The sequence below is a fragment of the Saxophila tyrrhenica genome (assembly GCF_035928015.1).
Source record: "Saxophila tyrrhenica strain CCFEE 5935 chromosome Unknown scaffold_9, whole genome shotgun sequence".
In the NCBI taxonomy this organism is placed as follows: domain Eukaryota; kingdom Fungi; phylum Ascomycota; class Dothideomycetes; order Mycosphaerellales; family Extremaceae; genus Saxophila; species Saxophila tyrrhenica.
Genome location: NW_027041741.1, coordinates 519,976 through 543,804, shown reverse-complemented (window position 1 = coordinate 543,804; position 23,829 = coordinate 519,976). Strand labels below are relative to the sequence as shown.

Sequence of the window (23,829 nt, the reverse complement as noted above, 5' to 3'; positions counted from 1 at the left end):
TATTCTGCGTAGGGTGGGGACGGTGCAGAACTGGCTGCTATGCCCTAGACCGATGGGTAGGCCCGCTAAGCTGAAATGACCTCAAAGGGGCATCTCGGCTAGTAGGCGCTCAAGCCCCTTCAAGTCTAAGACATAGCAGTGACATGTTCCACCTGAAGTTAAGTACCTCGAAGATTCGAAGGCACGTCTGCCTATACGCAACCGTAGCATCCAGATAATGCTGCTTGCCCTGCTCGTCAACACTGAAACCCTCAAAGTAGATGTAGCGTCCAGGACCGAACTGCGGCTCAACAGGTCCAGGAATGTAGATTGGGCTCTTCAAACCCATATCGGCTATGCCGTTCTTGATGACGGAGAAGTTGATGGTGATCTCGCCGGCCATCTCAATGGCGCCGCAGAATGAGATCTCGCCATCGCCTTGGGAGAAGTGGAGGTCTCCGACGCTGAATTTGGCGCCTTTGACATGGACAGGCAGGTATACCTTGCTGCCGCGAGAGAGGTTCTTGATGTCGCAGTTGCCGCCGTGTTCTGGTCGGCCTGGAATAGTTCTGGGTGGTGCGGTCAGCACGTGTCATGGAACTTCGATTCAGCTGGGCGAGCTCATAGCGCTGCATGGCGCTTGAAATTGCCGCAAAGATCTCTTCAGCTTTGTCTGACATACCTTGCGCCCTCCTTGCCAACCTTCTCCTTGATCTTATCATCACCGGTACCGACGTGAACAGACTTCGGCTCCGGTGGCTTCGCGACTTCGCGAGTCATATGACTGCACTCGCTGATTAGCTGCGCCTCCCGCTTGTTCCATGTCTCCAGAATCTCTTGAGAGGGAGCGCAGCCCAGAATACCCGGATGGATCAAGCCAGCGAACTTGACTCCAGGAATGTGTCTGGAGGAGCAATAGATGCCTTCGAAATCCCAGATCGCCTTGGCTGGCTCTGGGTAGTGCTCGTCGAGGAAGCCACCGCCGTTGTCTTTGCCGAAGATGCCTGTGAAGCCCCATGGCTGGTCTGGCAGGGGTTGAACGTCTTGAATGTCTACCAACAGGATATCTCCGGGTTCGGCCGTTTCGATCTCGAAAGGGCCGCTCAAGTAGTGGACTTGTAGATGTCAGAGACCACAACGACAAAACAAGCGAGATGACCAACCGCGTGTGAGATCAACGTCCCTGACATCGTTGGCAGAGTCATCGTTCTTGATCTGCCCTCCAGTCCAATCGATGCATTGAATCTTCACCGTCTCGCCGTTCTTGATCGTCTCGCAAGATGGGATGTCTGCAGCTCGCCGTTAGGAAGGAGGCCCAGTGACGGCTGAGGATGCGCACCTGGATGCCATCTGTTCTGCTCCTGGGTCAGTATGGACATCTGAGTGTTGTGACAAGGACAAGGCTCACGTGTAGATAAGGCAAGGTCCCAGCATCTTTCGTGGTATCCACCTTGACGGCGGTACGCAGTCCTTGCTTGCCCATCGCTCTTTGCTTTCCTAGTCTTAACGTTGTCGAGAACGGAGGACCACGAAGAAACAGGCACAGGCGGAAGGGAAGAGCAGTACGACGGTGAACAAGACGTCGGAGCAAACACCTACTTATTGTTCACCTGGTGCGGGGCTTATCACTCACGCATCGCTGGAAGCCTGGATCGATTTGCCATTGAGTAAGAGCGAGATAAGAGTACGCGAAGTGACGCGTAGTAGCCGATGTAGGTAGCTCTCCATGATGCCGGACCTCTGTGATGGCTGCGGGGAGAGCTGCGAAGGTGGAGCTGGAAGCTGCGTGTTTCCGAACTGCCAATTTGGGACAGGTCCTTTTGAACATCACATGCAATTAGCCGTTCCGGAGGCCCAATATTAGCATTCGTGGGCATCAGTCGTGCCACCGGAACGAATACAACAAAGGATAGGTGGCCTCATATTGGGTCGCATGACAATCGTGTGCAATGAGGTTGCGAGTGAGAAGCTGTAAGTGTCGATGGCGTTTGTTTTGTACTCATAGACTCATAGAAGACCACCACGGTCGACCAGAAACCAACAAACCAACCCTGCGATCCCGATAGAGATCACTTCATGTGAACGAGCGCCCCTTGATCTCGCTCGTCGCATCAGGTCTCAGCTTCTCATGGTACTTTGCCGAGATGTTGAACTTATCCAGCTTGTCAAGTGGTAAGTTGACGAACTCGTGCTTGTTCTCCCAATGCACGTCCTTCTCCCTGAACTCCTTCACCTCGGATGGCGGAGGTGGAGGCTCGGTGATCTTGGTGATCAGGTAGGCTGTAGACGCCTCTGCGATGCCGTAGACCAGCACGCCCACCAATGGGATCTTCACCATGACGAAGAAGGCCACGGCGAAGCCGTAGAGCACACCCTCGCGCTCGTGAAACCACTTCTTCTTTTGCTCCTTCGAGTAGCGGATGCGAGAGAAGTACGGGTCGAGCTATGGAGAGTTAGCAGGACGGTTAGGATTACACAGGACACTCAACATACCAAATCTCTCATCAAGCTCCGGCTCGAGAAATAGCTCTGCAGAAACATGACCAGGTACCGTTTTGGGAGGATCAAGCCGCTGCCAAAGATCACCACTGCTGCTGGCGTGCCAACAGCATTGTTGAAAGTGTAGAAGCTGGCTGCGGGCAGGACGAGGCGACCGACGTACGGCACGAAAGTGGCGAGGTAGACTGCAAGAGAGAGCACTGCTTTTCTGCCGAAGCGCCATCCGAAGGCGAGCATTGCATCGTAGGTCCTGCTATGCCCGTCGCCATACCCCTCTCTGCGTTCGTGGGCGTCCTCGTACATCTTGAGGTTTGGATGGTACATTGCTCGCAGGTCGTCTGGGTTCTCTCCCTTGTGCTTCTTCACGTAGGTTTGGTCAACCCAGGCAAGAGAGTCCATGAACATGCTTGGTTTTGCTGTTAGCTTCGATCGCGACAGCAATTGGCGGATGGTGCCGAGACTGTACATACTGGTCCATAGCAGGAGAAAGGAATCTCATGAACGTCATGAGGAAGAAAGGTACCTGAAGCACATGGTGCTCGACGTAGGTGATTACTTCGATGACATCTTCATCCCAGGTTGAGTGGGACAGGTCCTTAAACAGGCCGATGAAGGTAAGAAGGAAGCGGATGCCCAATGTCTGTACCAATGTTTAGCCAAAGCCTTGCAACGAGACGGCTGGACGCCGTACCGGCAACGCGACGAGAATGCGGATGGCAATGCCTGCTACCACCGCCAAAGCCGCCTGCTTGTAATGCTCGCTGGTGAAGAGTCCAGGATTCTGCAAAGCGCGGTTTGCTCCCACAAGCGTGAGTTGCGCTCCTCGCAAAACCTGGTTTGGCTCGAAGCTGGTCCCTTGCAGGAGGGACGATGGGTCGAAGCCACTCATGTTGGTGGTGTGCGAAGAGGTGGACAATGTAGGGTGTTAGACAAGTGAGTTTTGAAAGCGTTCTCAACCTGTAGACATGACGTAGCGAGAGGCGTGGCTTCGGGACACAGAAGAGACCAGACTTGTTGATGAGACCGCCGGCTACGAGTTGACGACTTCCAGATTTGAGAGATGACACTGGCACCAACAACACTCAACTGTCCAGGTGTGGTGTTGTTCTTTATGAGGACGAGAAGCGAAAGCATGTGAAAGTCGTCCCCGTCGATCTCTCGACCTGATCGACAGCCACGGCAGCCACAGCTAGCCACAGCTCGACCGCATTCCTGGGCCGTTGTCGACACGTTCACATGTACAACAACGCAGCGTGGATATTGTTCTACGTACCCATCCTTAACCTCACGCAGCCACTATCGATGTTGGGCATACCGCGCAACGAACACGCGCAACGATGGCATCCTCACCGCTAGCTCCCTCCACCCCCGCCGCGACACCCCGGCGGATGGCCATGAATCGCTCCTTCACCGTTCCTGCGAAGATCTCGACCACCCCCAAGTCTGCGAGCGGACAGGCAGAGATTGGGGCGACAGAAGGGGTGGAGACGCTCTATGTCCATCCCAACGCCAACATCATCAAATTCACTTCGGCCTCGCGACCCAGCAGCAGCGCGAGCGCCAGCCCTGGACGTCCTGGATCTTCGCAAGGCACGCAATCATGGGCGTCGCCGACAGAGCGCACGATGGCGGCGGGACCTATGGAGATCTATCGCGTACCCGGGTCTGTCAGCTTCCTACACTCCGGCGCGCTTCTGCACGCCATCTTACCACGATCGCAATGTTGGTGTGTTGATGGAGTGAGCAAGTTCGCGCTGCGCGTACTGCCAGATACGTACTACCGGATCGAACTACCTGGAGAGACGGAGGATGATTTACGGGAGGTGGAGAAGCTGAAGGCGACGTTACAAAAGGTCCTGTACTACGAGAGAACACCATGTCCGTTTTCGAGGTCGTTCAGTGTGGATTTGCCGGAGGAGCTGGAGATTAAGAAGACCAGACGGAAGAGCTCGGGGCCAGCAAAGAAGTGGAGACTCGAACGAGCGTCCAGTTGGAAGCCGGAGGGGTGGGTGCCGCCAGCAGAAGGGGAGGACTCGGCGTCCGGTAGTATGGACGATGAGACCGAGGAGGATGGGAGCGATGAAGGAGAGAAGTCGGAAGCTTCAGAGGCAGCAGATGACGTGCAGGATACAGTCATGAGCACACCGTCAAGACCGAGAATAGCGGCTGCATCGAGGTCAGTCACTGCGCCGTCGCAGATGGCGTTGCAATCCCCGTCGCCCTCGAAGCTACGAACGAGAGTGGACGTCGACGGGACGGTCGTAGTTGCCAACAAGGATGCGCAGCCTGAGTCAGTACGGGCGGACAGTCCCACCACGCGGACGTTGCAGGCCATTCCCACGGACATGCCGCCTTCTCCTCCTGACTCGAGTGCGGGTGTCGACTATGTGGACAGACAACCTCAGAGCGATGGAGGTGCTGAAGATGAGCGGGACAGAAATGAAGCCTCAGAACTATTGGGCGATGCCACAGCTGAGGAGAGTGTTGTTCTAGATCAGTCTCTTGCCCCCATGCCGTCTGCTCCAATGGAGGGGCGTCAGGACGATGCAGAAAGTATGCGAAACCACGCGATATCGACTAACAACGAGCAGAGGCATGAGTCCGGTCCAGCGTCCACGTCAGACACGGCTAGCCTCCGCGATGCTCAGACAAATGCCGCCTTGAAGGATCAGCCCAGCTCTCAGGATCGGCCGGTCACGCCAGAGGCGCAGGTAACTCACGACGATCCATACGCTGCCATTCAAGCGCGCATTCTTGCGCGACGCTCAATAGGCGGGACAACAGTCTTCCACCCTACCCGGACGTCGCCCACCAGAAAGTCGACCTCGTCGAACTCCTCCACCGCCACCATCTCGTCGAACAAGTCGGCAGCATCGCGCCGCTCACACTCTTCTCAGCAGCAAGCCTTCACGACAGCGATGGTGAAAAAAGCCTGCTCCGTCTTCCTCGGCCCACCCGCGCGTCTGGTGGCAATCATGTTGCAGATTGCGGCACGTTATGCCGACGCCGCGTTCGGTGCGAACAGTATGTTCTACGTTGAGAGTCCGATTGATTCGCCGCGGAGGGTGCCGGGTAGTTATCATTTGGAAGGCGATGAACTTCAAGATCTGGACTCAGACTGGGAGGAGGACGACTTTGGGGTGCCGCTGAGGAGTCCGGTGCGCTTGGCTGGACGGGGTGTAGTTGGAAATAGAGGTGAGGAGGAGAGAGGGTGGGGTGTGGACTGATTGGAGAAAGGAAGTAATTGTTTGCAGCGTTCTTAGCGATGGAGTTGTTTGGATATATCGATGTCCTTGGGTTACGACTTGACGTGTTGGATGGTTGCAACTGAATATGGATTTCGTGTTAATTGTTCACCCACCACGACCTCAGCCCGACTCGTCTCCTGCTCTATACGGAGCAAACCATACCGTTACCGTGTGAATGGATGTGGCACTTGATCGCGCCAAGTGGGCGGAACGATCGAACGTGTCCCGCGCAAAGCTTGTCACATCCGCAGTGCGCTTATGCACCATCACCCGAAGCGGGCGTCGAGGCGTCACCTCTGGGTGTTGGATGTGTGCTGCGGCTGGGTGGAAGATGGGGCCACGAAGAGAAAGAAAGGAATGCGCGAAAGGGGCCAAAAGGGAACAGACCTTGCCTGCGCACTTCTTTCTTCATCTACGGCTTCACGTCGGAGCACAGCCCGCTGACGACGCATGTGGAGCAGGAAACACCGGGCATTTTATTATCGTTACAACCCATCCTCCTTCCTCTTCGTTTCTGCATCGATGAGGTTGTGTCTGGCCCAATGCAGCGACCGGAGAGTCGTGTAGGATTTGAAACTGCAACATGAGCACCAGTGGTGGCCGGGCCGTCTCTGTCTCTCGCTTGCTCGCCGTCCTCCTGGTCCTTCTTGGCCTCTTCCTTCTCCGAGACAGCTGGCTCCCTGTGACCTACCGACGACTTCCATACGGCGGGGACAGGACTACTGAAGAGGCGAACGCAGGTTCAACGCAACCCATACAGCAAGATAACACCAGCACACCACCCTCAAAGCCTACGCCTGCAACATGTCGAGACGTGCCGGGAGCGGATAACGTTATGGTCCTGCTCAAGACTGGAGCTACCGAGATCTATCAGAAGCTCCCGTCTCACTTCCTCACGACGTTCAAATGCGTCCCGCATTTCATGATCTTTTCCGACTTGGCGCAAGATTTCGCCGACTACCCCGTCTACGATGCGATTGAAGACGTTTCTCAACATTACCGGGAAGAACACGCAGACTTCGAGCTGTATCGGAAGTTGCAGCAATACCAGAGGGAAGGGCAAGACACAAGCAAGCTGCGGGGGGCGGGGAGCTGGAATCTAGACAAGTGGAAGTTCTTCCCTATGCTGCAGAAGGCCTTCACGACGGCGCCCGACAACGTTGAGTGGTTTGTGGTCATTGAGGCAGACACCAGCATATCGTGGACCAACCTGCTGCAGTTTTTGAGGACAATGGACCCCAAGCAGCCATTTTATCTGGGCGCGCAGAACGTTATCGGAGACCAGGCCTTCGCGCACGGTGGCAGCGGCGTCATATTGTCACGGAAAGCAGCTGATCTGCTTGGAGAGAAGCGAGAGTACGAGGGTAAGGAGACGTGGGATAGGGACTGGGAAAGGATCGTCAGTGTCTCGTGCTGCGGAGACGAGGTCATCTCTCGTGCCTTGGGAGAAGCAGGTGTCCACCTCACGCCCGCATGGCCGCTTATTCAAGGCGAGACCGTCTCTACCCTGGACTGGACGGGCGTGCATTGGTGTTCGGTGGCCATCTCCTGGCACCATGTGACGCCGATCGAACTCGACTCGCTGTGGCAGTTTGAAAGCGATTGGATTGAGGAGCATGGCTGGGATACGCCTTACCTCTACCGCGACGTTTTCGAGCATTTCATCCAGCGGCATGTAACTGTCAATCGCGCCAAGTGGAACAACAAATCCAAGGACAGGAAGTTGGTCTCTGTTGAACTGGCTACCGAAGGTGACGAAGACTTCTCGAAGTTAAATGACTTTGAGAAGAACGCTACTACGTCAGAAGATGCATGTGCAGAAGCTTGTAGGAGAATGCCAGAGAAGCAATGTATCCAGTGGATGTTCTCCCCGGGTCGGTGCCACTTGGGAAAAGACATCCGCTTCGGCAAATCTGATGAGGCGGGTGACATGCACTGGACGTCTGGATGGATACAACCACGGCTGCAGAGGTTCAAAGAGGGCTTGGCGAACTGTGCTGTTAGGTGGGCTGGATGAGTGTTTGGGGTGGAATCGTTTGTTGCAACTATGGTAGTCGGGCTCCAAGTGCTGGAGACGACGGGGTTAGAAGCCGGGAGGCAATGGCGTTCACTCTGGCTTTGAAGCGTTCAGCGTAGCATTTCGACAATGTTCTGGTGGCAAGGGCCGGGAGTGTTCAGCATGAAACGTATAGCTGCACGTATATTCACAGCAAATTCAAGGTACCGCTTCGCAGGTTAAACAGCTTATGGCCGAATCGTCCGGAAGGTTACAAAGCAAGCTTAACGCCGAGCTGGTCCTTGTACAAGTACCGTGTATAGGTGCATGTAGTTGTAGCTCGGTCGTGTTACCTCTTTCGCAGCACCCATCAGTCCCAAACGCCCTTGCCAAACACCATGGCACCACCTCATCCGCAGCTCACCCTCTTCGTCGACTTCTACGTCCAAGAACACCTCATCGCAGACTGGAAAGAGGCCCATCGCCCCGTCTGGGACCACTGCGCCAAGGAGCCAGAATGTCTTCTTTTCGACGTTTTCGAAGACCCAACAGATATTGGACTATTCAGGCTCGTGGAAGTGTGGAATGCGACGCAACAATGGTTCGAGAGCGAGCAGTTGAGCAAGCCTTACTATGCTACTTTGTGGGAGAAGAGTCGTCCGACGTGGAGGAGGGAGGTTGAGATTTAAGTATTTTCAGAGGCTTGGCGAGGGATGCAGTTACAGGAACGGGTATTTGGAGGGTGCGAGATGCATGGGTTAATCTGATGCCCAAAGAGAACTGCAAGTACCGTATGGCAGAAGCTCCAGATAAAGCCGTGAAAGTCTCATCTATTTTCGAATCGCCATCGCCTGGCCGGTCATCTAAACGTCCTCCTCAAATCTACGCACCATGGAACCTTGATGTTGCAGATGCTCCTTCACCTGCTTGACAGTCCATTCGCCACGGTGGAACATGCCAGCACCAAGCGCAGCATCAACGTTGGTCTGCTGGAAGACCTCCGCAAAGTGGTCAGCGTTACCAGCACCGCTCGAAGCAATGACAGGTATCTTGACTGCTGCCTTGACGCTCCTGATGAGTTCAAGATCGAAGCCAGAATTTGTTCCGTCTTTGTCGATGCAGTTGAGTAAGATCTCTCCGGCACCCAGAGCCTCCACCGCGGTGACGAGCTGAACGACATCGAAGTCCCTGGTCTCACGCCCGCCTCTGATTGTGCATGCGTACCAGCAGTACTTCTCGCCTTTTGGACCACGATACGCGGTAGAGATGGTGTGGTGAGAGGTGGCTTCTGGAGAGGCCACATACACACGCTTCGGATCGACCGAGACAACGACTGCTTGTGCGCCATACGCCTCGCTGATCGTCTCAATGGCCGTTTTCCCGGTCAATGTCTTGTTTGAGGCGTAGTACTGCTCAGCCGCAGTCACCGCGTCCGAACCGATGGACACTTTGTCGGCACCAGATTTGAAGTACAGCGTTGCGACCTCCAGGGCGGGCACGGTCCTGTTTGTGGCAGGGTCGTGGGTGTCCCTTATGCCTCCGCCGATGGTCAGAGGAACGAACACTGTTGCCGAAGCCTGCCGTAACACCTCAAGCATTGGAAGATCCTTGAGCGGCGTATCTCGGAAGGAAGTGATGTTGAGGAAGGTCACCTCGTCAGCGCCCTGTTCATAATACTGCTGAGCCTTCTCCACCGGCTTGCCGAGGTTGCGAACGGCGTTGTTGTCTTTTTCTCTGACATCGTACTGGTCGCCTTTGGTCACCACCAGATCGCCCTGGTCGTTGGTCCGGACGTCCAAACAGGCTATTATGCGCCGTGTCAGGCCTTCCTGTGTCGGTGATGGCAGCTGTGGCAGAGGCTGGCGCATCTGACCATTGAGAAAAGCCTTGAGTACACGTTGACCAGCAGCACCGCTCTTCTCTGGATGGAACTGAGTTGCAAGAACGTTGTCTCTTGCTACTGCGCCAACAAATTCCTCGCTGCCGTACCGAGCTGTCGCTACTGTCCAGCCATCATTCTCGAGTTGACCTTTCCGGTATGGCACTGCGTAGGAGTGGACGTAGTAGTACTTGCTGTCGGGTCTGAGACCGTAGATGCTCTGGTTGCCTGAAACGTTCGCTGAGTTCCACCCAATGTGCGGAACGCTTTTCTCGCTGTCGTTGAATCGTTCTAAGCGGCTTCTGATAACGCCCAGTCCAGGTACAGACGTGTTCTCTGCCGAACCTTCGAATAGTGCTTGGATGCCGACACAGATGCCCATGAAGGGTTTGCCAGATTCGATGAATCTCTTGACCGGCTCAACGTAGCCCGCATCTCTGAACTGACCCAGACAATGGCCGAAATGGCCTACGCCGGGCAGTATCAATCTCTACATTGGAGGTGCCTGTCAGCAATCAGTATGTGTAAATTTTACCTGCATCCCTGTGGTGACTAACCTCAGCTTTGCCAACGTCTTCAGGCGACTCTATCCATGCAACTTCCCATCCGAGCTTCTCGATGGCGTTCACGAGGGAGCGTATATTGCCCGCCGCATAGTCAAGCAGGTGGACTGTAGGCATCCTTGTTTGTAGTGTGATATATTCATCGAGTGAAGTTGTGTTGTGAAAGATGATTTTCAGGGCCTTAGCCTGACTCAGCAGTGCCAAGAGTCTCGATTCGTCTTCACCTCGCTCGTTCATCACGAAACCTGTCAAAACGCCTCTACACCCACACAAACCACCGAGACGTCTCAAGATGGTGCGCAAACTCAAGCACCACGAGCAGCGGCTGCTGCGCAAAGTCGACTTCATTAACTACCCCTCCGACCCCACCCACCGCTCCGCCGCAGTCATCAGACGCTACTCACTCTCGAACCCCGCCGACTATGCCTCCTACAACCGTCTGGCAGGATCCTTGAGACAACTGGCGCATCGCCTGTCACTTCTGCCGCCCGAGTCGCAGTTTCGGCGGAAGCAAGAAGATCTGCTTCTGGAGAAGCTGCACGACATGGGGCTTCTGGGGATTGGCGGCGGCGGCAAAGGCAAACTCAGCGACGTCGAGCACAAGGTCACTGTCTCCGCCTTTTGCCGGAGGAGACTGGGTGTGGTCATGACGAGGCTGAGGATGTCTGAGACGGTCAGCGCTGCGAACAAGTTCATTGAGCAAGGCCATGTCAGAGTAGGGACTGACGTGGTCACCGATCCTGCTTTTCTTGTGACGAGGTATGCCGGCGGTTATGCGGAGCCAAATTTTGAAATGCGTGACTGACTCCTTTACAGAAACATGGAGGACTTTGTCACCTGGGTCGACTCCTCCAAGATCAAGCGGAACATTATGAAATACCGAGACAAGCTGGATGACTTCGATTTGCTATGAGGAATGCATTCTCATGAAACCAGTCTACGCCATCCCGGAGAACCTGCAGCATGATCCTTCAAACCACGGGGAATCTGTCCTTGAACCCAATGAGGGGCAGCGGTAGCCACACCCAGCCAAGGAGAGACACCATCCAACGAAATTTTGCAGACGACTCTGCACTTGACGGAAAGCCGACAACGATCGAGGTCCTCTCCCACTCCGTTCGACCTCAGTGTATCGTGCAGCACGAGGCGGATTGTGAGCACGGTGCATGACGTGGGGAGTCTAATTGAGAGCACCACCCTGGCTAGCGCGCATGTCACGTGGTTGGCTCACTTATCTTCCACCTGGAATATCCCCACCTTCCTCTTCCTCACACCTCACTCATCTGGCTTGTTCACCGGTTGAACACTCGACACCTGACATTGGCAACTATTGCACGTTCAATTGTCTATTGTCGACTGCACTTGCTATTGTCATTGTCTCGAGCGTGCCGGTACCCTCCTCAGCTGGCCTGTTGACCCCACCCTGTCCCCGACATCTCTGATCCCGCCATGTCTTACCATCAGTGGCTCAGTGGTACACCCAAATACCACCTCACATCTTCAGCGACCGAAGCCTTCTCGATATCGCAGTCAGCCAGCAGACCTCGTCGTCCTGAGTTTTCCGTCTTCTGCATCGAGGGGCACGTCGCCGCTCCAGCACCACATTCCACGACAGCCTACCAAATGGATGACGACTTTCCGGCCTCACTCTCCAGCGACTGCAAACAGGCAGCAACGCCTGATCTCGCCGCTGGACACCTGGGTGCTCACACCCTCACCCCGCCGTGGCAGCCTATGGGACTATCGCGCTCCAACATGTCTATGCAGCAAGGCCAAATCGGTCAGACATCCAGCAGTCACCGCCATGCTGTGCCCAAGCATACATCCGAGTCATTTGCTCCGGCCCAGAAGGTACGCAGACTATCACCGCCCACTCAACAATCACGTAATTCGTGCGATCAGAGAATCGCCGCCGCCAACTACCCAGCAAGTGAGGCGTTGCCAACTCCACCAGCCACGCCGCAGCAACGGTCGAAAGCATCATCGCCGCGGATGTCTATCGCTTTGCAACCACCGAACACTGCTGTCACCCGTAGGCGTGGCGAGGGTGGACCAAAGTCGAACCATGATTCGAAACTGCAGACTGCCATCGAGCCACCCCATTGGAGTACGAACTGTACCGTCCTCAAAGCCGATAGCTCGACGGATAAAGGCAATGTCGTGTCGCCGACCTGCATGGTTGGTCTGCCGTTTGGTGGTATGGTGGAGATGATGCTGCCGTTGCCTGGAGGTGAGATCAAGGACGTTGAGTAGAGCAGTTGGTTGTCGAAGATTGCTATATGACACGAGGACGATCGGGTCCAAGGTTGATGACTGATGATGGTGTTTTGTGGAATGTGGCTTGGGGATGGAGGTTTTGGGAACATATTTACTTTACCATGCTTATCTGCATGGCGGTCAACCGCACTTGCAGTGGATTTTGGCGTCAGCATGCGGCTTAGCCGCGGTTCGTTGTGCCATCTCCTTACATGTTGGAGTCTGGCTCGAGCGAATGGTTCGAGCCACATCATAGGACTGTTTGCGCGGCCGAAGAAGTATTAGATATTGCACACAATTGCCTCACCGTTGACATGTGAAAGGCCGAGTGCATTCTCAGCTCTGACGGCTTCTCTGATCCCTGCGCTGACTCAAACGCCTCCTCCTTGACGGCCTCTTGCCTCCCCCCTCCTTCCTCTCCCTTTCGCCTCCTCTCTTCCCGTCCCCGTCCCCGTCCCCCTCCCTCTACCCCTTCCCTTTCTCATACCCTGGCCCCACTCCGTAATCAGGATCCTTCTCACCCACGGTCGGACGACTTTGCCAGCCTCTGATCAGACATACGACCGTGCGCTTTTTTGGTAACGCCACGAGGGGACTTCCCTCCTCGCCTTTGCTAGTCACTCCTTCCTTCCTTCATGAACACCGCGACGAAGTTTTCCTCGAAGCGTTTACCTTCGCCAACGTGCAAGACAAGACGCCCGATACCCAGCAGAGCCCTCCGCTCACACGCACGACTAAGTCCAGCACCACTACCGCTCTCTCTCTCTCTCTCTCTCTTCCCGCGTCTCTCTCTCCAGACCCCGAAGAAGAGCCCGGCCGCTTCTTCGAGCTGCACCACGGATCCGCAATGTCACGCATGCTGTTCTGCTAATCACAAATTCCGCGCAGTAGGCGGAATCTGCGGAGCGTTTGAGTGCAGCTTCGGGCGTATCATCCTAGCAAGTGGTAGGGGGTAGTGAGGAGAATAGCTAAGAGGTGGACACATAGTTACACTGTGACATGTGAAGGCATAGGTGGACGCTCATTGGCTGCAGGAGGGGTCGCGCTAATGGATGTTCACAAACCACACCTCCACCAGATTATTTTGTGGACGACATGAAGGTGTGGCTGCCATTTCGACCACGGTAGTTGCCTACACAGACACCATGCTTAGTTCCGCCGGCGGTTGCCCATTCACTTCGCATTCGGCTACAGTAACTGTAACATGTGAAAGACAGCAACCTCAGCCGAGCATGTGATCCAGTATCGCTCAAATTTACCGAGATTGTCTAGTTGCTGCATTCACTTGCAGGGTTTTCTCTATGGCATCGTGTGCACGACTGACATGTGATACAGCTATCTGTCGCTTCTTGCAACGCTACGCCACCTAGCCCCGAGTGGTAGAGTGCAGCACTTTCAGCTTCTACGGTACGGCATCACTTCAGCACCTCGAAACAATCTCTCCAGCGGCGTCGACGATGCCGACAAGTGGCAGCCTCGGACGCTTGGACTCTGTCGACAGTACTGAGCGTTACATCCGCCTCCAGCAACGGCTCGATCTCCAGTCGGCGTCACGGATCCAAGGTGCACACACCCGAGCCTACCCTCATGGACGACATCGCCACGGTCACTGAGTTTAGCCCTCTACTCCGCATCAGAGGAACATGAGCAAGAAGACCGCGGCGCCATCGCGTTCGAAAGCAGCCATCACCGCAGAATGCTCTTTCACCAGCAGGGAGGCCGACGATGATGGGCACTAGGACGAGCAAGATAAAAAAGACCGACGGCACACGAATGGCGTTTGCAAGGTCTCAACTGCTGGTGCTTTCCCGCTCCAGAAAAAGAAGTGGCTCCATCAGAGAAAGCAATACCGCTGGCGACAGATTTCTCGAGGAGTTTCGCGCAGAGCTGGACTAGCTTTCAAACTAGGCAATCTGCTCGTGACAAACTAGCCCTTTGGGCGGCAGCAACACAACTCACCAACGGGCATCTGCGTGTGACGCGACGCTTCAATCTCGGAACGACGCCAACAAACTCCTCAAAGAGATGCGCGCAGAACTGGGACAGCTCTCCGCGTGGCAGCAGAGCACATCACAGTCAGGCGCCTGAGCTCGGAATGACGCCAACAAAACCTCGAGGAGGTCCGCGAGTTGCCGCTGAGAAAATTTGGCAATCCACTCGTGACAAGAACGACGCCCACAAAAACTCGAAGAGGTCCGCGCAGAACCGGATCAACTGCCCCGGCGTCTGCGCGCCAAAAGCAGACCAGCAGAAGTTGCTGCTATGAGCAGAGGAGATTCGCGCGGAACTGGACCAGCTCTCTGTGTGTTTGGGCGCCTGACTATGGCAAGCTGGCGGTATGAGCAGCGCAACACTTTGGATGACGACAGGCAGACGCAAACAAGCAACGCGCAAGACAAGCAGAAGCAGACAAAGCACGGCGCCGTGTGACGACGCGCAGAAAGAAGCAGAGCAACGCGCAGGAACGTGGCAAACAGAAACTTCTCCAAAATACATGCCCATAAAGCCTCTTAGAGATGACTGAAGGGCAGGGGCCAAGGTCAAAAGGCGCAGCATAGCGAAAGAGCGCAGCATGGCGACAGACGCAACCCAGCGGCGCCGGCGGGGATCAAGTCTTGGGCGTGTGGGCGAAAAGATTGTGCGAAGCAGAGTATAGGCACGGCGGGAACAAGGCCTGAGCATGTGAGCGGACCCGAGTTTTATCAACGCCAGGGCGGGGCAAATGAGGACTGTTCTGTATTCTGCCGTGAGCACGTGAGCATCAGCAATGAAGGGCGCACACAATGACGCCTGCAGTTCAGCCCGGATGGCCAGAGGACCTGCGGCGGTGGCGGTGGTGACAACTTTGCGACCACAGTGGAAGAGGCAAGAAGAGGGTCGCGACATAATTCACGATGCTCCCATCTTGTTTGACACGGATACTTCAGCGTTGGATCTAGATGCTGATGTTATGAAGATATCTTACCTTAAAATGCGCGGCCTCGCGCCATCTTTCTCTGCAGTCGCGCATCTACACAAGTTCAGTGCAACTGGAGCATAGTTGTTTCGCTGCAATTTGGCTTCGATGAGCAGCAAGGAGAGTCAAGCGCTCGAAGGACAGAGCCTCTTCAACTATCGGCAAAAGCAACACTACCCCCTAAACATCGGCGACATCCTTCACGATCGCTATAGAGTCCTCGCAAAATTGGGCTTCGGGGCGTATTCCACAGTATGGCTGAGTCGAGATGAGAGGTACGTACGACTCATCGTTCTGTTTCCTTTGCTTAAGCTGATCGCGGGCAGGACATCAAAACACTTGTGTCTGAAAGTGTGTGTAAATGATGAAACCACCAACTCACCTGTGCTCAATGAGGCCGAGATGCTACGGCATCTTGAGTCCACGTCGGAAGCAGGTGACCATCCTGGGCTGGACTTCATCCGGCTCGCGGATGACATCTTCGAGGCCGATGGACCGACTGGTCGCCATCATTGCATCGCTATGAAACCCCAAGGCGTCAGCGTCCGCACATTACAAGAGTTCTACCCGGACGAGCGCTTGCCGAAGTTACTCGTCAGATCGCTCGTCCATCGTTTGCTCTTCGCGATCGACTGGCTACATTCGCGATGCCAAACCATTCATACTGGTTTATTGTAGACCTTCAATCCTGTGAGTATACTGATTGCGATGTAGACATCACTCCACTCAATGTGTTAACGCAAGCTGAGGACGATGCAGTCTTCCAACAAATCGAACGACAAGAATTGCAGGATCGAAGCGGTCCCACGACAGAAGGCGAATCGGTCGCGTATCCGTCGCGAAGAGCCTCACAGACGCTTTCTGGCATCCCTATTCTCACAGACTTCGGCCAGATGCGGTACGCTGACCCGATCAACGACTCCTGGTCGATGCCGGATACATACCGAGCCCCCGAGGTGCTGCTGGGTCTACCTTGGGACTACCCGGTAGACTTGTGGTCACTTGGAATGATGGTAATGCACTGTTATCTCATGGCAACAGGCAGAGGCTCACAATCAAAAACAGACGCTCGAGCTCCTAGAAGGCAAGAACGTATTCGACCCCATCGACCGTACACACAACAAATACGACATTCCCTTGGCACTATCGCAGTACATTAGCCTTCTCGGACATCCTCCGACGAGCATGATTGAACGAAGTCAAATGTGCTTCTCCCATTTCGACGAAGAAGGTGCGTGGTATACTTGCATGCCGAGTCACCTCACAAGAACAAGACTGACGGAGAAGCACACAGGGCATTGGATATGGACGAAGGAGTACCCGATACCAGAAGAGTCGCTAACCGATTTCGTGACCGCGATCCCTCCCTGCATGGAGAAGGATCTCTTCTTGAAGTTCGTTCGAAGTATGCTAACGTGGGACCCCGATATTCGCTTAACGGCGAACGAGCTGGCCGAAGACGAATGGCTCATGATGCTGGTTGAGCAGATGGCTGGATGAGGTGCTTCTTACGACGACTACGACGACAGCGGCATTAGCAAAGTGAGCATCTCAGCCTCAGGTCTTGCTCTCCACCTCCTCGGTAAACCCAATTCCTACTAGCCGGTCCGTGAGCACCTCCAGGTCGACGTCTTTGCCGGAGAACAGTCCGGCATGGAAAGGAAGAAAATCAGCACGGGGCCTCCTCCATATGACTGAATCGGACGTCACTTTCGTTTCCTGTTTGCCGACGAGGTACAGCACCGGGAGATCGACGCCTGCCGCAGCTCCGATGGACCTAGGATCTTCCCAAGCACGCGGTCCTCACTCAGCCGATGAGGCACGTTCATCCAGGACTCAGCCAGCAGGGCTTGGCGCTCCAGATCTGAAAAAGCTCGTTATTGAGTAGGCACACGTTCAGCTGAAATATCCATTCAATACACCGACTCCATGCTCATGATAGTATGCATTTCTTCACTTATCCATATGCTACTTCTTCTTCCCAATCGACCCAATATCATTCCCAATCGCCAACGGATCCCCCGCACTCGCCTTCGTCCCTCCACCTTTCTGCCCACCCTGCTGCGGCTTCCCCTCTATCCCCAACGGGTCCTTCGGCTTCACACTCGGCGCGTTCGAAGGTCTGGCAGCAGTCTTCGCACCGGCTGGCTTCGGTCTGCTCTCCGCCGAGATCTTCACCTTCCCGCTCGGCGCTGTGCTGGAGGTGACTTTGCCGGGGTTGCTGGAGGGCTGGGAGACGGCGGAGGGTGGTTTCGAGGGAGGGCCGCCCGGGGCGGAGCGCGGGGCTGCGCCGTTGGTGGTGGGAGGTTTCTTTGCACTGGCGGTAGTGGGCTTGGATATGCTGCCTGTGTTTGGGCGGGGTGTGGATGGTTTTTGTGAGGCGGCTGGTAGCCCTTTCGGTGCTCCTCCAGCGGATGGCAATGCCTTCTTTGCGCCTTGCGAGGAGGGCAGTGCCTTCTGTGCGCTTTGAGGCTTCGCGGTCGGCGCTGAGGGCTTCACGGCAGTCTTGTTACCGCCAGATACGGGTCCATCGGCGGACATGGATCGCTTGATCGTGTCGCCGTAGCCGTTGATGTAGTTCGCTACGCTGCCGACGCCGCCAGTCACACCTGTGCAAATCAATCAGCCATGTACAGCTTCCGTATACTTCTCATTACGCACCTCCAGCAGTAGACCTGCCCGCGCCCTCCACCAGACTCCCCACCCCTCCAACGGCATTCCCTGCCATCGTCCCGCCAGCTTGTATACCAGTCTTTGCATATCCCTCAACCTTGTCGCTGACCCAGTTCACGATGAACGACATGATGGCGGTGGTAATCCAAGCTCGTGATCGGTATCTCTTTGCTCGAACGACGTTGAATTACAACTGAACAGTGACTTACAGGCACGCACCTACCGCTATCGTCAGATCTGAAGTCATTACGCCACTCTGTGCTCCCCGGTTTCTTGGAAAGCAAAGGCTGGGAAGATGGAGAGGGTGACGTCGAAGGGGTTAATCGAAGCAAGGATCTAGCACAGCCACGGCAAGGATGGGAGCTGGTGATCCCTGTCCGCCATCCGCCCTCGCGCCTGGATTCTGGACCACTGACGTCTGATGAGAAACACGGAATATTGATGATGGATGGTATGTTGCTAGAGACGGACAATGGCAGCAGAGAAGCATAAGGTACACTAGAGTTTGGAGATATCGAAGTATACTACATCTTGGCGGCCAAACTCTATCCAAACGCCGACCTAACGCTCACATAAATATCGGTACATCGTTTCCTACCCCTTCGCACTCGCAGCATAATTATACTTCTGCGTCCCCACCGGCTTATGAGCAGCTGCTGGCTTCTTCGTGGCAGCCGGCACACTCGCAACGCTCTGCCTCCTCGCCGCCGCCGGGCCACCAGCCTTCAATGCCGGCGGCTTCTTCGCAGCAGGACCCGAAGCAACACTTGTAGCCTTTGTGCCAGCACCTGTCTGCTTCTTTGCCGCAGCCGTCTGCCCAGGAAGCGCAGCACCCTTCTCCTTCGTACGCTGTGCTGCTGCGTTCCTGAGCGATGCGCCAGCTGTTTGCATGGCCATCGTGCTCAGAGGACGAGTAACGACGGCGTTCATGTTGGCCATGGGCATGGCTTTCGATATGCTTGGTCCAGGGTTTGCGACATTGTTCTTCTTCGGCCCCGTAGCCTTCGAGATGGACTTCTGCGCTTGCTTGGTCGCGTCATCGATCTCTTTCTGGGACTGTGCCGAGAGTGCCTGCTTGGTTGCAGGTGCCTGTGCAGCCCTCTTTGCGATATTGGGATTGCCTGACTTCTGTGCGGAGTCGACGATGGCGCTCTTCATCTCTTCCTGCGTCTGCGGCGTCTGCTTCATGAGATAGTTCAAGACCGGCGCAGGTAGCGCTGCAGACTGCTGAGCGGCTTTCAGTGCGTTGCGGACGTACGTCTGACTTGCCGGTCCGAGTGGCGCCTTGCCGATGTTGAGCAAGTTGAGCTGCTGCTGCTTGGCCACTTGAGCCATGATTTCATCAAAGCTTGCGGGGTTGGTCATGTCGACACTCGAGAGCGCCCCTGCGGCGGTGGTGATGGGTCCGAAAATGCTCAGAAACTCGTCCCATCCGCCGCCTTTGACTTCCGTCCCGATCATCTTTGAGTGATTCGGCTTCCGCTTCCCTTCAGCAGCTGCTAGTGCTTTGACGGCATCGTCTGCGGGGAACTGATTGAACTTGTAGAAGTATTCCAGGATGTAGTCCTTCTCGCGCCATCTGTTGATCAGCCATCGCTCGAACGCATCGTCGTTGTCCACGGGGATGTCCGAGATCTTGAAGCGTCGCCAGAACATGTTGACCGACTTGGGTGGCCGGCCTTCGAAAAAGGAGGAGCGGAGGGTGAAGATGTCCTGGCCGTATTGACCTTTCGGTACACCTTCGTATGCGATAGTGCAATCGTACAGCCAGTTGGTCGTCGACTTGAGCTCCTGCAAGCAGAACTGAAGACCGGTCTTTCGAGGCAGCAGCGTGTTCTTCATATCCGGCACGCCAGCTTTCTTCGCCCATGAAGCAGACTTCTCCCTCGTGGAGGATGACAGATTCGTGCCTTCGGGGAAGATGAGCAGCCACATTGGATCCTTGGGATTCTTGAGATGGTTGAGAGCGCTCTTGAAGCGGATCTTGTCAGTCTCCCACTTCCTGCTGAGGAAGATGAAGTTGTAGAACTGTGCCCCCCAGCCAAAGATCGGTAGCTGCTTCAAGCTCTCCTTCAGGATGATATAGATGCGGCCATGCATCTTGTTGGTGTAGGCGATCCACCAGAGATACAGCCAGTCCGTGTAGAGTTGATGGTTGGCCATTAGTACCATCCGATGCGGAAAGTTGCACTTCAGACTGCCGTCGTCCATCTGGTACAGCTGCCCTTTCATGCTCTCGTCGCCGCTCACCCTCACAACGGTCGGCGCCCACCATTGCGTAATCGTCGTCATGAGCACAGCGAACGACTCCTTGGTCCATGCCATGTAGTGGTCGTAGAACTTCGGATCCACCAGTTTAAGCGGCGCTCCGATGAACTGCGATGCTGATATGGCCATGACACCGGATAAGAACGTCGATGCGGCGCTGAAGGCACGCTCTGCCTGGCCCATACTGCCATGCTGGATGGGATTGGGGTTGTTGACTCCAGATTTGGTGAGGCTCAAGCCAGCTCGTCCATTATCCCCTGCGACTGAGGGGGCTTTCGAGGCAGATTGACTCCCCTTATCGCCTGCGACCGAGGACGCCTTCGAGGCGGGCTTGGAGACGACCATGTTGCCGCATCTCAAGCCTTGTTCCGGTCAAAGTAGGTGCGAGATCCAACAGGTCGAAGAATTTAGACTTCGCGATATTGAGCTCTCTCGTCGAACATCACTTGCCACACCAGACCACCGACGATCTGATCTAGAGCGTGCGTCGACGTGGGTGTCCCAGCCACAGGTGTCACCGTTGGCGCTGGTCAAGCTGGTCAACATCCCTGTCCACGCAAGCCCACCCCTGCTCCGTCCAACAGAAATGACGTCGGCGCCATGAGGCGTTTCGTGCCAGGTTCCCGTCTTTTCGAATGGCAGCCACTTCGTCTTGCTACCAGTCTCCTCCATTTCTGTATATCCAGCGTGATTGATTAATACTTGCGTCTGACCCTCGAATACTCCCCAAGTTCAAAAAGTCCAGAAAGTTGGCACAAGTCCCCGCCACGCAACACGCAACCAGGATCTGGGTCGAGCAGCAGTCGAGCGCCCACGCGACCTCTCATCCACACAAAAAACACCACACAATGTCCTCGCAGACCCAACACCGCCCCTCTGTCAACGGCGTCACTCCTCGCAAGCCCGCCGCTCCTCGCGCTGCACCCGCCAAACGTCCCGCTGCCGCCAAACAAGCGCCCAACGGCGTGCCTCGAAGTTACCCCAAAGCTCCTCCCAAAGCACACTCCGTAGCCGGCGAGAGCCCTTCCGGCCAGTCGTCGTCCGCGTACGCGATCATGGCGAGTAGGATTGCGAACAGAGTCGCGGAGATGGCGGAGAGTATCACGTTTGTGGAGAAGTGAGCTCTAATACCCTTCTTCTACACACGAAGGTTCAACGCTAACATATTCACTACAGACCTAAGCCGCAGCAACAGCAGCAAGCACCTCAAACTGAAGAATCTCGCCGCCCGCGTAAGCTCGAGATGCGTCTCCCCGGCGGCGGCGGGTCTGGGGACAGCGTCGCGTTCAGCGCACCCTTCCTCGACAATACTCTGCAGAAGATGCTGCAGCTGCAGAACCGGATGTTGACCACCACGGCGGAGCTGTCGAAGGCGGGAGGGGTGGAGGAGAAGGTGATCAAGGAGCATGCGGCGCAGAGCGCGGAGTTGAGTCGGATCATTGCTATGATCTGTGCTGAGAAGGCTAGACAGGGTGCGTAATTGATGTATGAGAGGAGACCGCTGTTAGGTGACCATGTACTGGTATGTATGACTGGCGTTGTGGGTATGAGCGAGTCCGAATATAGCATGTTATGAAAAGATTCAAGCGATGACCTCACGTCACTCCCTTCATCGTACAACCACCCGTCACATGAGCGATGACAAACTCGTCGCCCTGCATCGAAAAGGAGCAAAAGCGTGGGCCACCGTCCGTCACCTCATCCGCGAACGAGAAGATAAGCAGACCGAAGGGGAAAACAAAAAAGACCACCCATGATCATTAACCACCACAACCATTCTCAGAGAATGGTCATGAATCGAACCATTGACCAACTTCACAGCCACTTACGCCAAGTCGATTGGACTGGATCATTGCGGATCAACTCATGATCGCCAGCTCAACCAATTCTTGATGAAAAGGCACTGGGTAGATTCATTGAGATTTGGCGGGTCAAGAACAAATCCTAGCCATTAGGACCTCCTGACTTGCTAGACTTGCTAGATCAAGGGAATGACTGGTAGGTTTGGTTCTTGCTTGGTGACACATATTATTTTGATATAATATAAGTGTTTCAATTAGCGGGTCGGGGGTGCACGGCGATTGCTCAATGAGGTGAGGTCGTGGATCATTCGAACCAAGAGTGAGGGTCAGGGGAGTGTCTTTGGGGGACTGAGGGGGAACGAAGATCGATGTTGCATTGAGTAGCACTTACGCGTCCTCAGCATTAAACACCAAGCTGTTCTCCAGCAAGACCCAGGCAGGTCATCCTTTGCCGCCTATCCTACTCAACGCCGTAGTCGTAACGTTCATAGTCCGCTGCCAAACGCCGCGCTCCTTGGGAGCTCTGATCGGTATCGACTGCATCGCCTTCGCATCCACCCTCGCATCCTTCTTCATAACCGCAAAATCACGCGTCTTGGGAGCTGCAGCACCACCTTCCACCCTACCCGAAGTAGACTTCCCCGAGTCCACACTCAGACCCGAGTCCTTCCTCTTCTCCCCCTCACCGCCGTGCCCAGCTCCCGCGCCCCGCTAATCAATCCCGTTCTCCCGTTTGAGCTTTTCTAAGCTCTCCTGCCTCTGTGCCAGATCTTGTGCGCCGGCTTTCGACATCTTCTCCGGCTGGTGGTAGAGCACGACGAGATAGCGGTTCTGGAAGTTAAAGCCGTTCAGCTTGTCGCAGGCGCCTTTGGCGTCCATGACGTCCTCGTAGACCACGAAGGCCGTGCCTTTGGTGTTGGTGGCTATGCCTTGGCGGATTTGGCTGGAGGGGTGTTAGTGGGGGGTGGTCGCGTGACTGGGTAGGAGGGGTGGACGGTACCGTATGGGGCCGAATTTGCCCTGGGATGGTTGGTTAGTAGGGCCGTTCAATGGAGCTGGAGGTGGACAAGTACGAAGAGGTCGAATAAATCATCCGTGCTAACGTTGTACGAGAGGTTCTTGACGAAGAGGGCACTGTCGAGTATCAGTAAATGTTCCGGAGTATGGAGAGGTTGACAGCGCACCGGTTGACCTGAGGATCTATCTTGTTATTACCACTGCGACTCATAGCTTGGCTGCGGGTGTCTGGGAGGTGGTGTTGACCAGTGTGTTGCAGATCCGGGGAGGATGAGGTGGAGGTGCTGGTTGGAGCGGGCTCGTCGGATCGCTGTCTGGTCTGCTCTGCCTGGACGGCTGACGGGTCATCCCGCTTTCGCTAAGACAGCGAACGACAGGCCTCCATTTGCGGACTCCCGAAGCGGACGCTGGCACGCAGTTGCTGTACCAGCGACACCACCACCACTACACGACGCCCACGATACCAATGACCTGAGCCGAGTGATCTCGTCGCCCGGTGCGCATCCGTGAAGTTCACGTGGGCTCGCTTGGTGACAACTACCGCTGCGAATTGCTCCATTCACTCCGCTCAACGCCCACTGCCCCACCGCCGAACCGCCGACCACCCCTCCACTTCACCGTTGCCAACACATACACAAGCCCAGGCCTATACTGTTCCGGGAAGACACAAACCACTTGGAAACGCATGCGACA

General features: G+C 55.4%; 13 protein-coding genes across 13 annotated transcripts; 7 read left to right on the top strand and 6 right to left on the bottom strand.

Moving 5' to 3' along the window:
• Positions 1-109: 109 nt before the first annotated feature.
• Positions 110-1,462, bottom strand: LTR77_006146 (uncharacterized protein; the record flags this gene model as incomplete). Its single annotated transcript, XM_064803388.1, has 5 exons — positions 110-548; positions 662-1,094; positions 1,143-1,268; positions 1,319-1,334; positions 1,388-1,462. The coding sequence occupies 5 exons, from the start codon at positions 1,460-1,462 to the stop codon at positions 110-112; spliced, it is 1,089 nt and encodes a 362-aa protein (XP_064658303.1).
• Positions 1,463-2,053: 591 nt separating this feature from the next.
• On the bottom strand, positions 2,054-3,367 carry LTR77_006145 (uncharacterized protein; the record flags this gene model as incomplete). The annotated part of the gene is made up of 4 exons (XM_064803387.1): positions 2,054-2,422; positions 2,473-2,884; positions 2,949-3,118; positions 3,170-3,367. The coding sequence occupies 4 exons, from the start codon at positions 3,365-3,367 to the stop codon at positions 2,054-2,056; spliced, it is 1,149 nt and encodes a 382-aa protein (XP_064658302.1).
• A 448-nt stretch (positions 3,368-3,815) lies between these two features.
• LTR77_006144 (uncharacterized protein) lies at positions 3,816-5,705 on the top strand (the record flags this gene model as incomplete). Its single annotated transcript, XM_064803386.1, has 2 exons — positions 3,816-5,031; positions 5,089-5,705. 2 exons carry the CDS (start codon positions 3,816-3,818, stop codon positions 5,703-5,705), a joined length of 1,833 nt encoding a protein of 610 aa, XP_064658301.1.
• Positions 5,706-6,309: 604 nt separating this feature from the next.
• LTR77_006143 (uncharacterized protein) lies at positions 6,310-7,743 on the top strand (the record flags this gene model as incomplete). The annotated part of the gene is made up of 1 exon (XM_064803385.1): positions 6,310-7,743. One exon carries the CDS (start codon positions 6,310-6,312, stop codon positions 7,741-7,743), a length of 1,434 nt encoding a protein of 477 aa, XP_064658300.1.
• A 377-nt stretch (positions 7,744-8,120) lies between these two features.
• LTR77_006142 (uncharacterized protein) lies at positions 8,121-8,411 on the top strand (the record flags this gene model as incomplete). The annotated part of the gene is made up of 1 exon (XM_064803384.1): positions 8,121-8,411. The coding sequence occupies one exon, from the start codon at positions 8,121-8,123 to the stop codon at positions 8,409-8,411; it is 291 nt and encodes a 96-aa protein (XP_064658299.1).
• A 174-nt stretch (positions 8,412-8,585) lies between these two features.
• Positions 8,586-10,281, bottom strand: HIS7 (Histidine biosynthesis bifunctional protein hisB; the record flags this gene model as incomplete). Its single annotated transcript, XM_064803383.1, has 2 exons — positions 8,586-10,069; positions 10,137-10,281. The coding sequence occupies 2 exons, from the start codon at positions 10,279-10,281 to the stop codon at positions 8,586-8,588; spliced, it is 1,629 nt and encodes a 542-aa protein (XP_064658298.1).
• A 175-nt stretch (positions 10,282-10,456) lies between these two features.
• imp3 (U3 small nucleolar ribonucleoprotein imp3) lies at positions 10,457-11,077 on the top strand (the record flags this gene model as incomplete). Its single annotated transcript, XM_064803382.1, has 2 exons — positions 10,457-10,923; positions 10,981-11,077. 2 exons carry the CDS (start codon positions 10,457-10,459, stop codon positions 11,075-11,077), a joined length of 564 nt encoding a protein of 187 aa, XP_064658297.1.
• Positions 11,078-11,613: 536 nt separating this feature from the next.
• Positions 11,614-12,417, top strand: LTR77_006139 (uncharacterized protein; the record flags this gene model as incomplete). Its single annotated transcript, XM_064803381.1, has 2 exons — positions 11,614-12,015; positions 12,067-12,417. 2 exons carry the CDS (start codon positions 11,614-11,616, stop codon positions 12,415-12,417), a joined length of 753 nt encoding a protein of 250 aa, XP_064658296.1.
• Positions 12,418-15,484: 3,067 nt separating this feature from the next.
• On the top strand, positions 15,485-16,876 carry LTR77_006138 (uncharacterized protein; the record flags this gene model as incomplete). The annotated part of the gene is made up of 4 exons (XM_064803380.1): positions 15,485-15,651; positions 15,703-16,043; positions 16,091-16,389; positions 16,418-16,876. The coding sequence occupies 4 exons, from the start codon at positions 15,485-15,487 to the stop codon at positions 16,874-16,876; spliced, it is 1,266 nt and encodes a 421-aa protein (XP_064658295.1).
• A 468-nt stretch (positions 16,877-17,344) lies between these two features.
• Positions 17,345-18,179, bottom strand: LTR77_006137 (uncharacterized protein; the record flags this gene model as incomplete). The annotated part of the gene is made up of 2 exons (XM_064803379.1): positions 17,345-17,985; positions 18,038-18,179. The coding sequence occupies 2 exons, from the start codon at positions 18,177-18,179 to the stop codon at positions 17,345-17,347; spliced, it is 783 nt and encodes a 260-aa protein (XP_064658294.1).
• A 464-nt stretch (positions 18,180-18,643) lies between these two features.
• LTR77_006136 (uncharacterized protein) lies at positions 18,644-20,662 on the bottom strand (the record flags this gene model as incomplete). Its single annotated transcript, XM_064803378.1, has 1 exon — positions 18,644-20,662. One exon carries the CDS (start codon positions 20,660-20,662, stop codon positions 18,644-18,646), a length of 2,019 nt encoding a protein of 672 aa, XP_064658293.1.
• Positions 20,663-21,165: 503 nt separating this feature from the next.
• LTR77_006135 (uncharacterized protein) lies at positions 21,166-21,797 on the top strand (the record flags this gene model as incomplete). The annotated part of the gene is made up of 2 exons (XM_064803377.1): positions 21,166-21,434; positions 21,494-21,797. The coding sequence occupies 2 exons, from the start codon at positions 21,166-21,168 to the stop codon at positions 21,795-21,797; spliced, it is 573 nt and encodes a 190-aa protein (XP_064658292.1).
• Positions 21,798-22,830: 1,033 nt separating this feature from the next.
• LTR77_006134 (uncharacterized protein) lies at positions 22,831-23,347 on the bottom strand (the record flags this gene model as incomplete). Its single annotated transcript, XM_064803376.1, has 4 exons — positions 22,831-23,062; positions 23,120-23,139; positions 23,193-23,253; positions 23,304-23,347. 4 exons carry the CDS (start codon positions 23,345-23,347, stop codon positions 22,831-22,833), a joined length of 357 nt encoding a protein of 118 aa, XP_064658291.1.
• Positions 23,348-23,829: the final 482 nt, after the last annotated feature.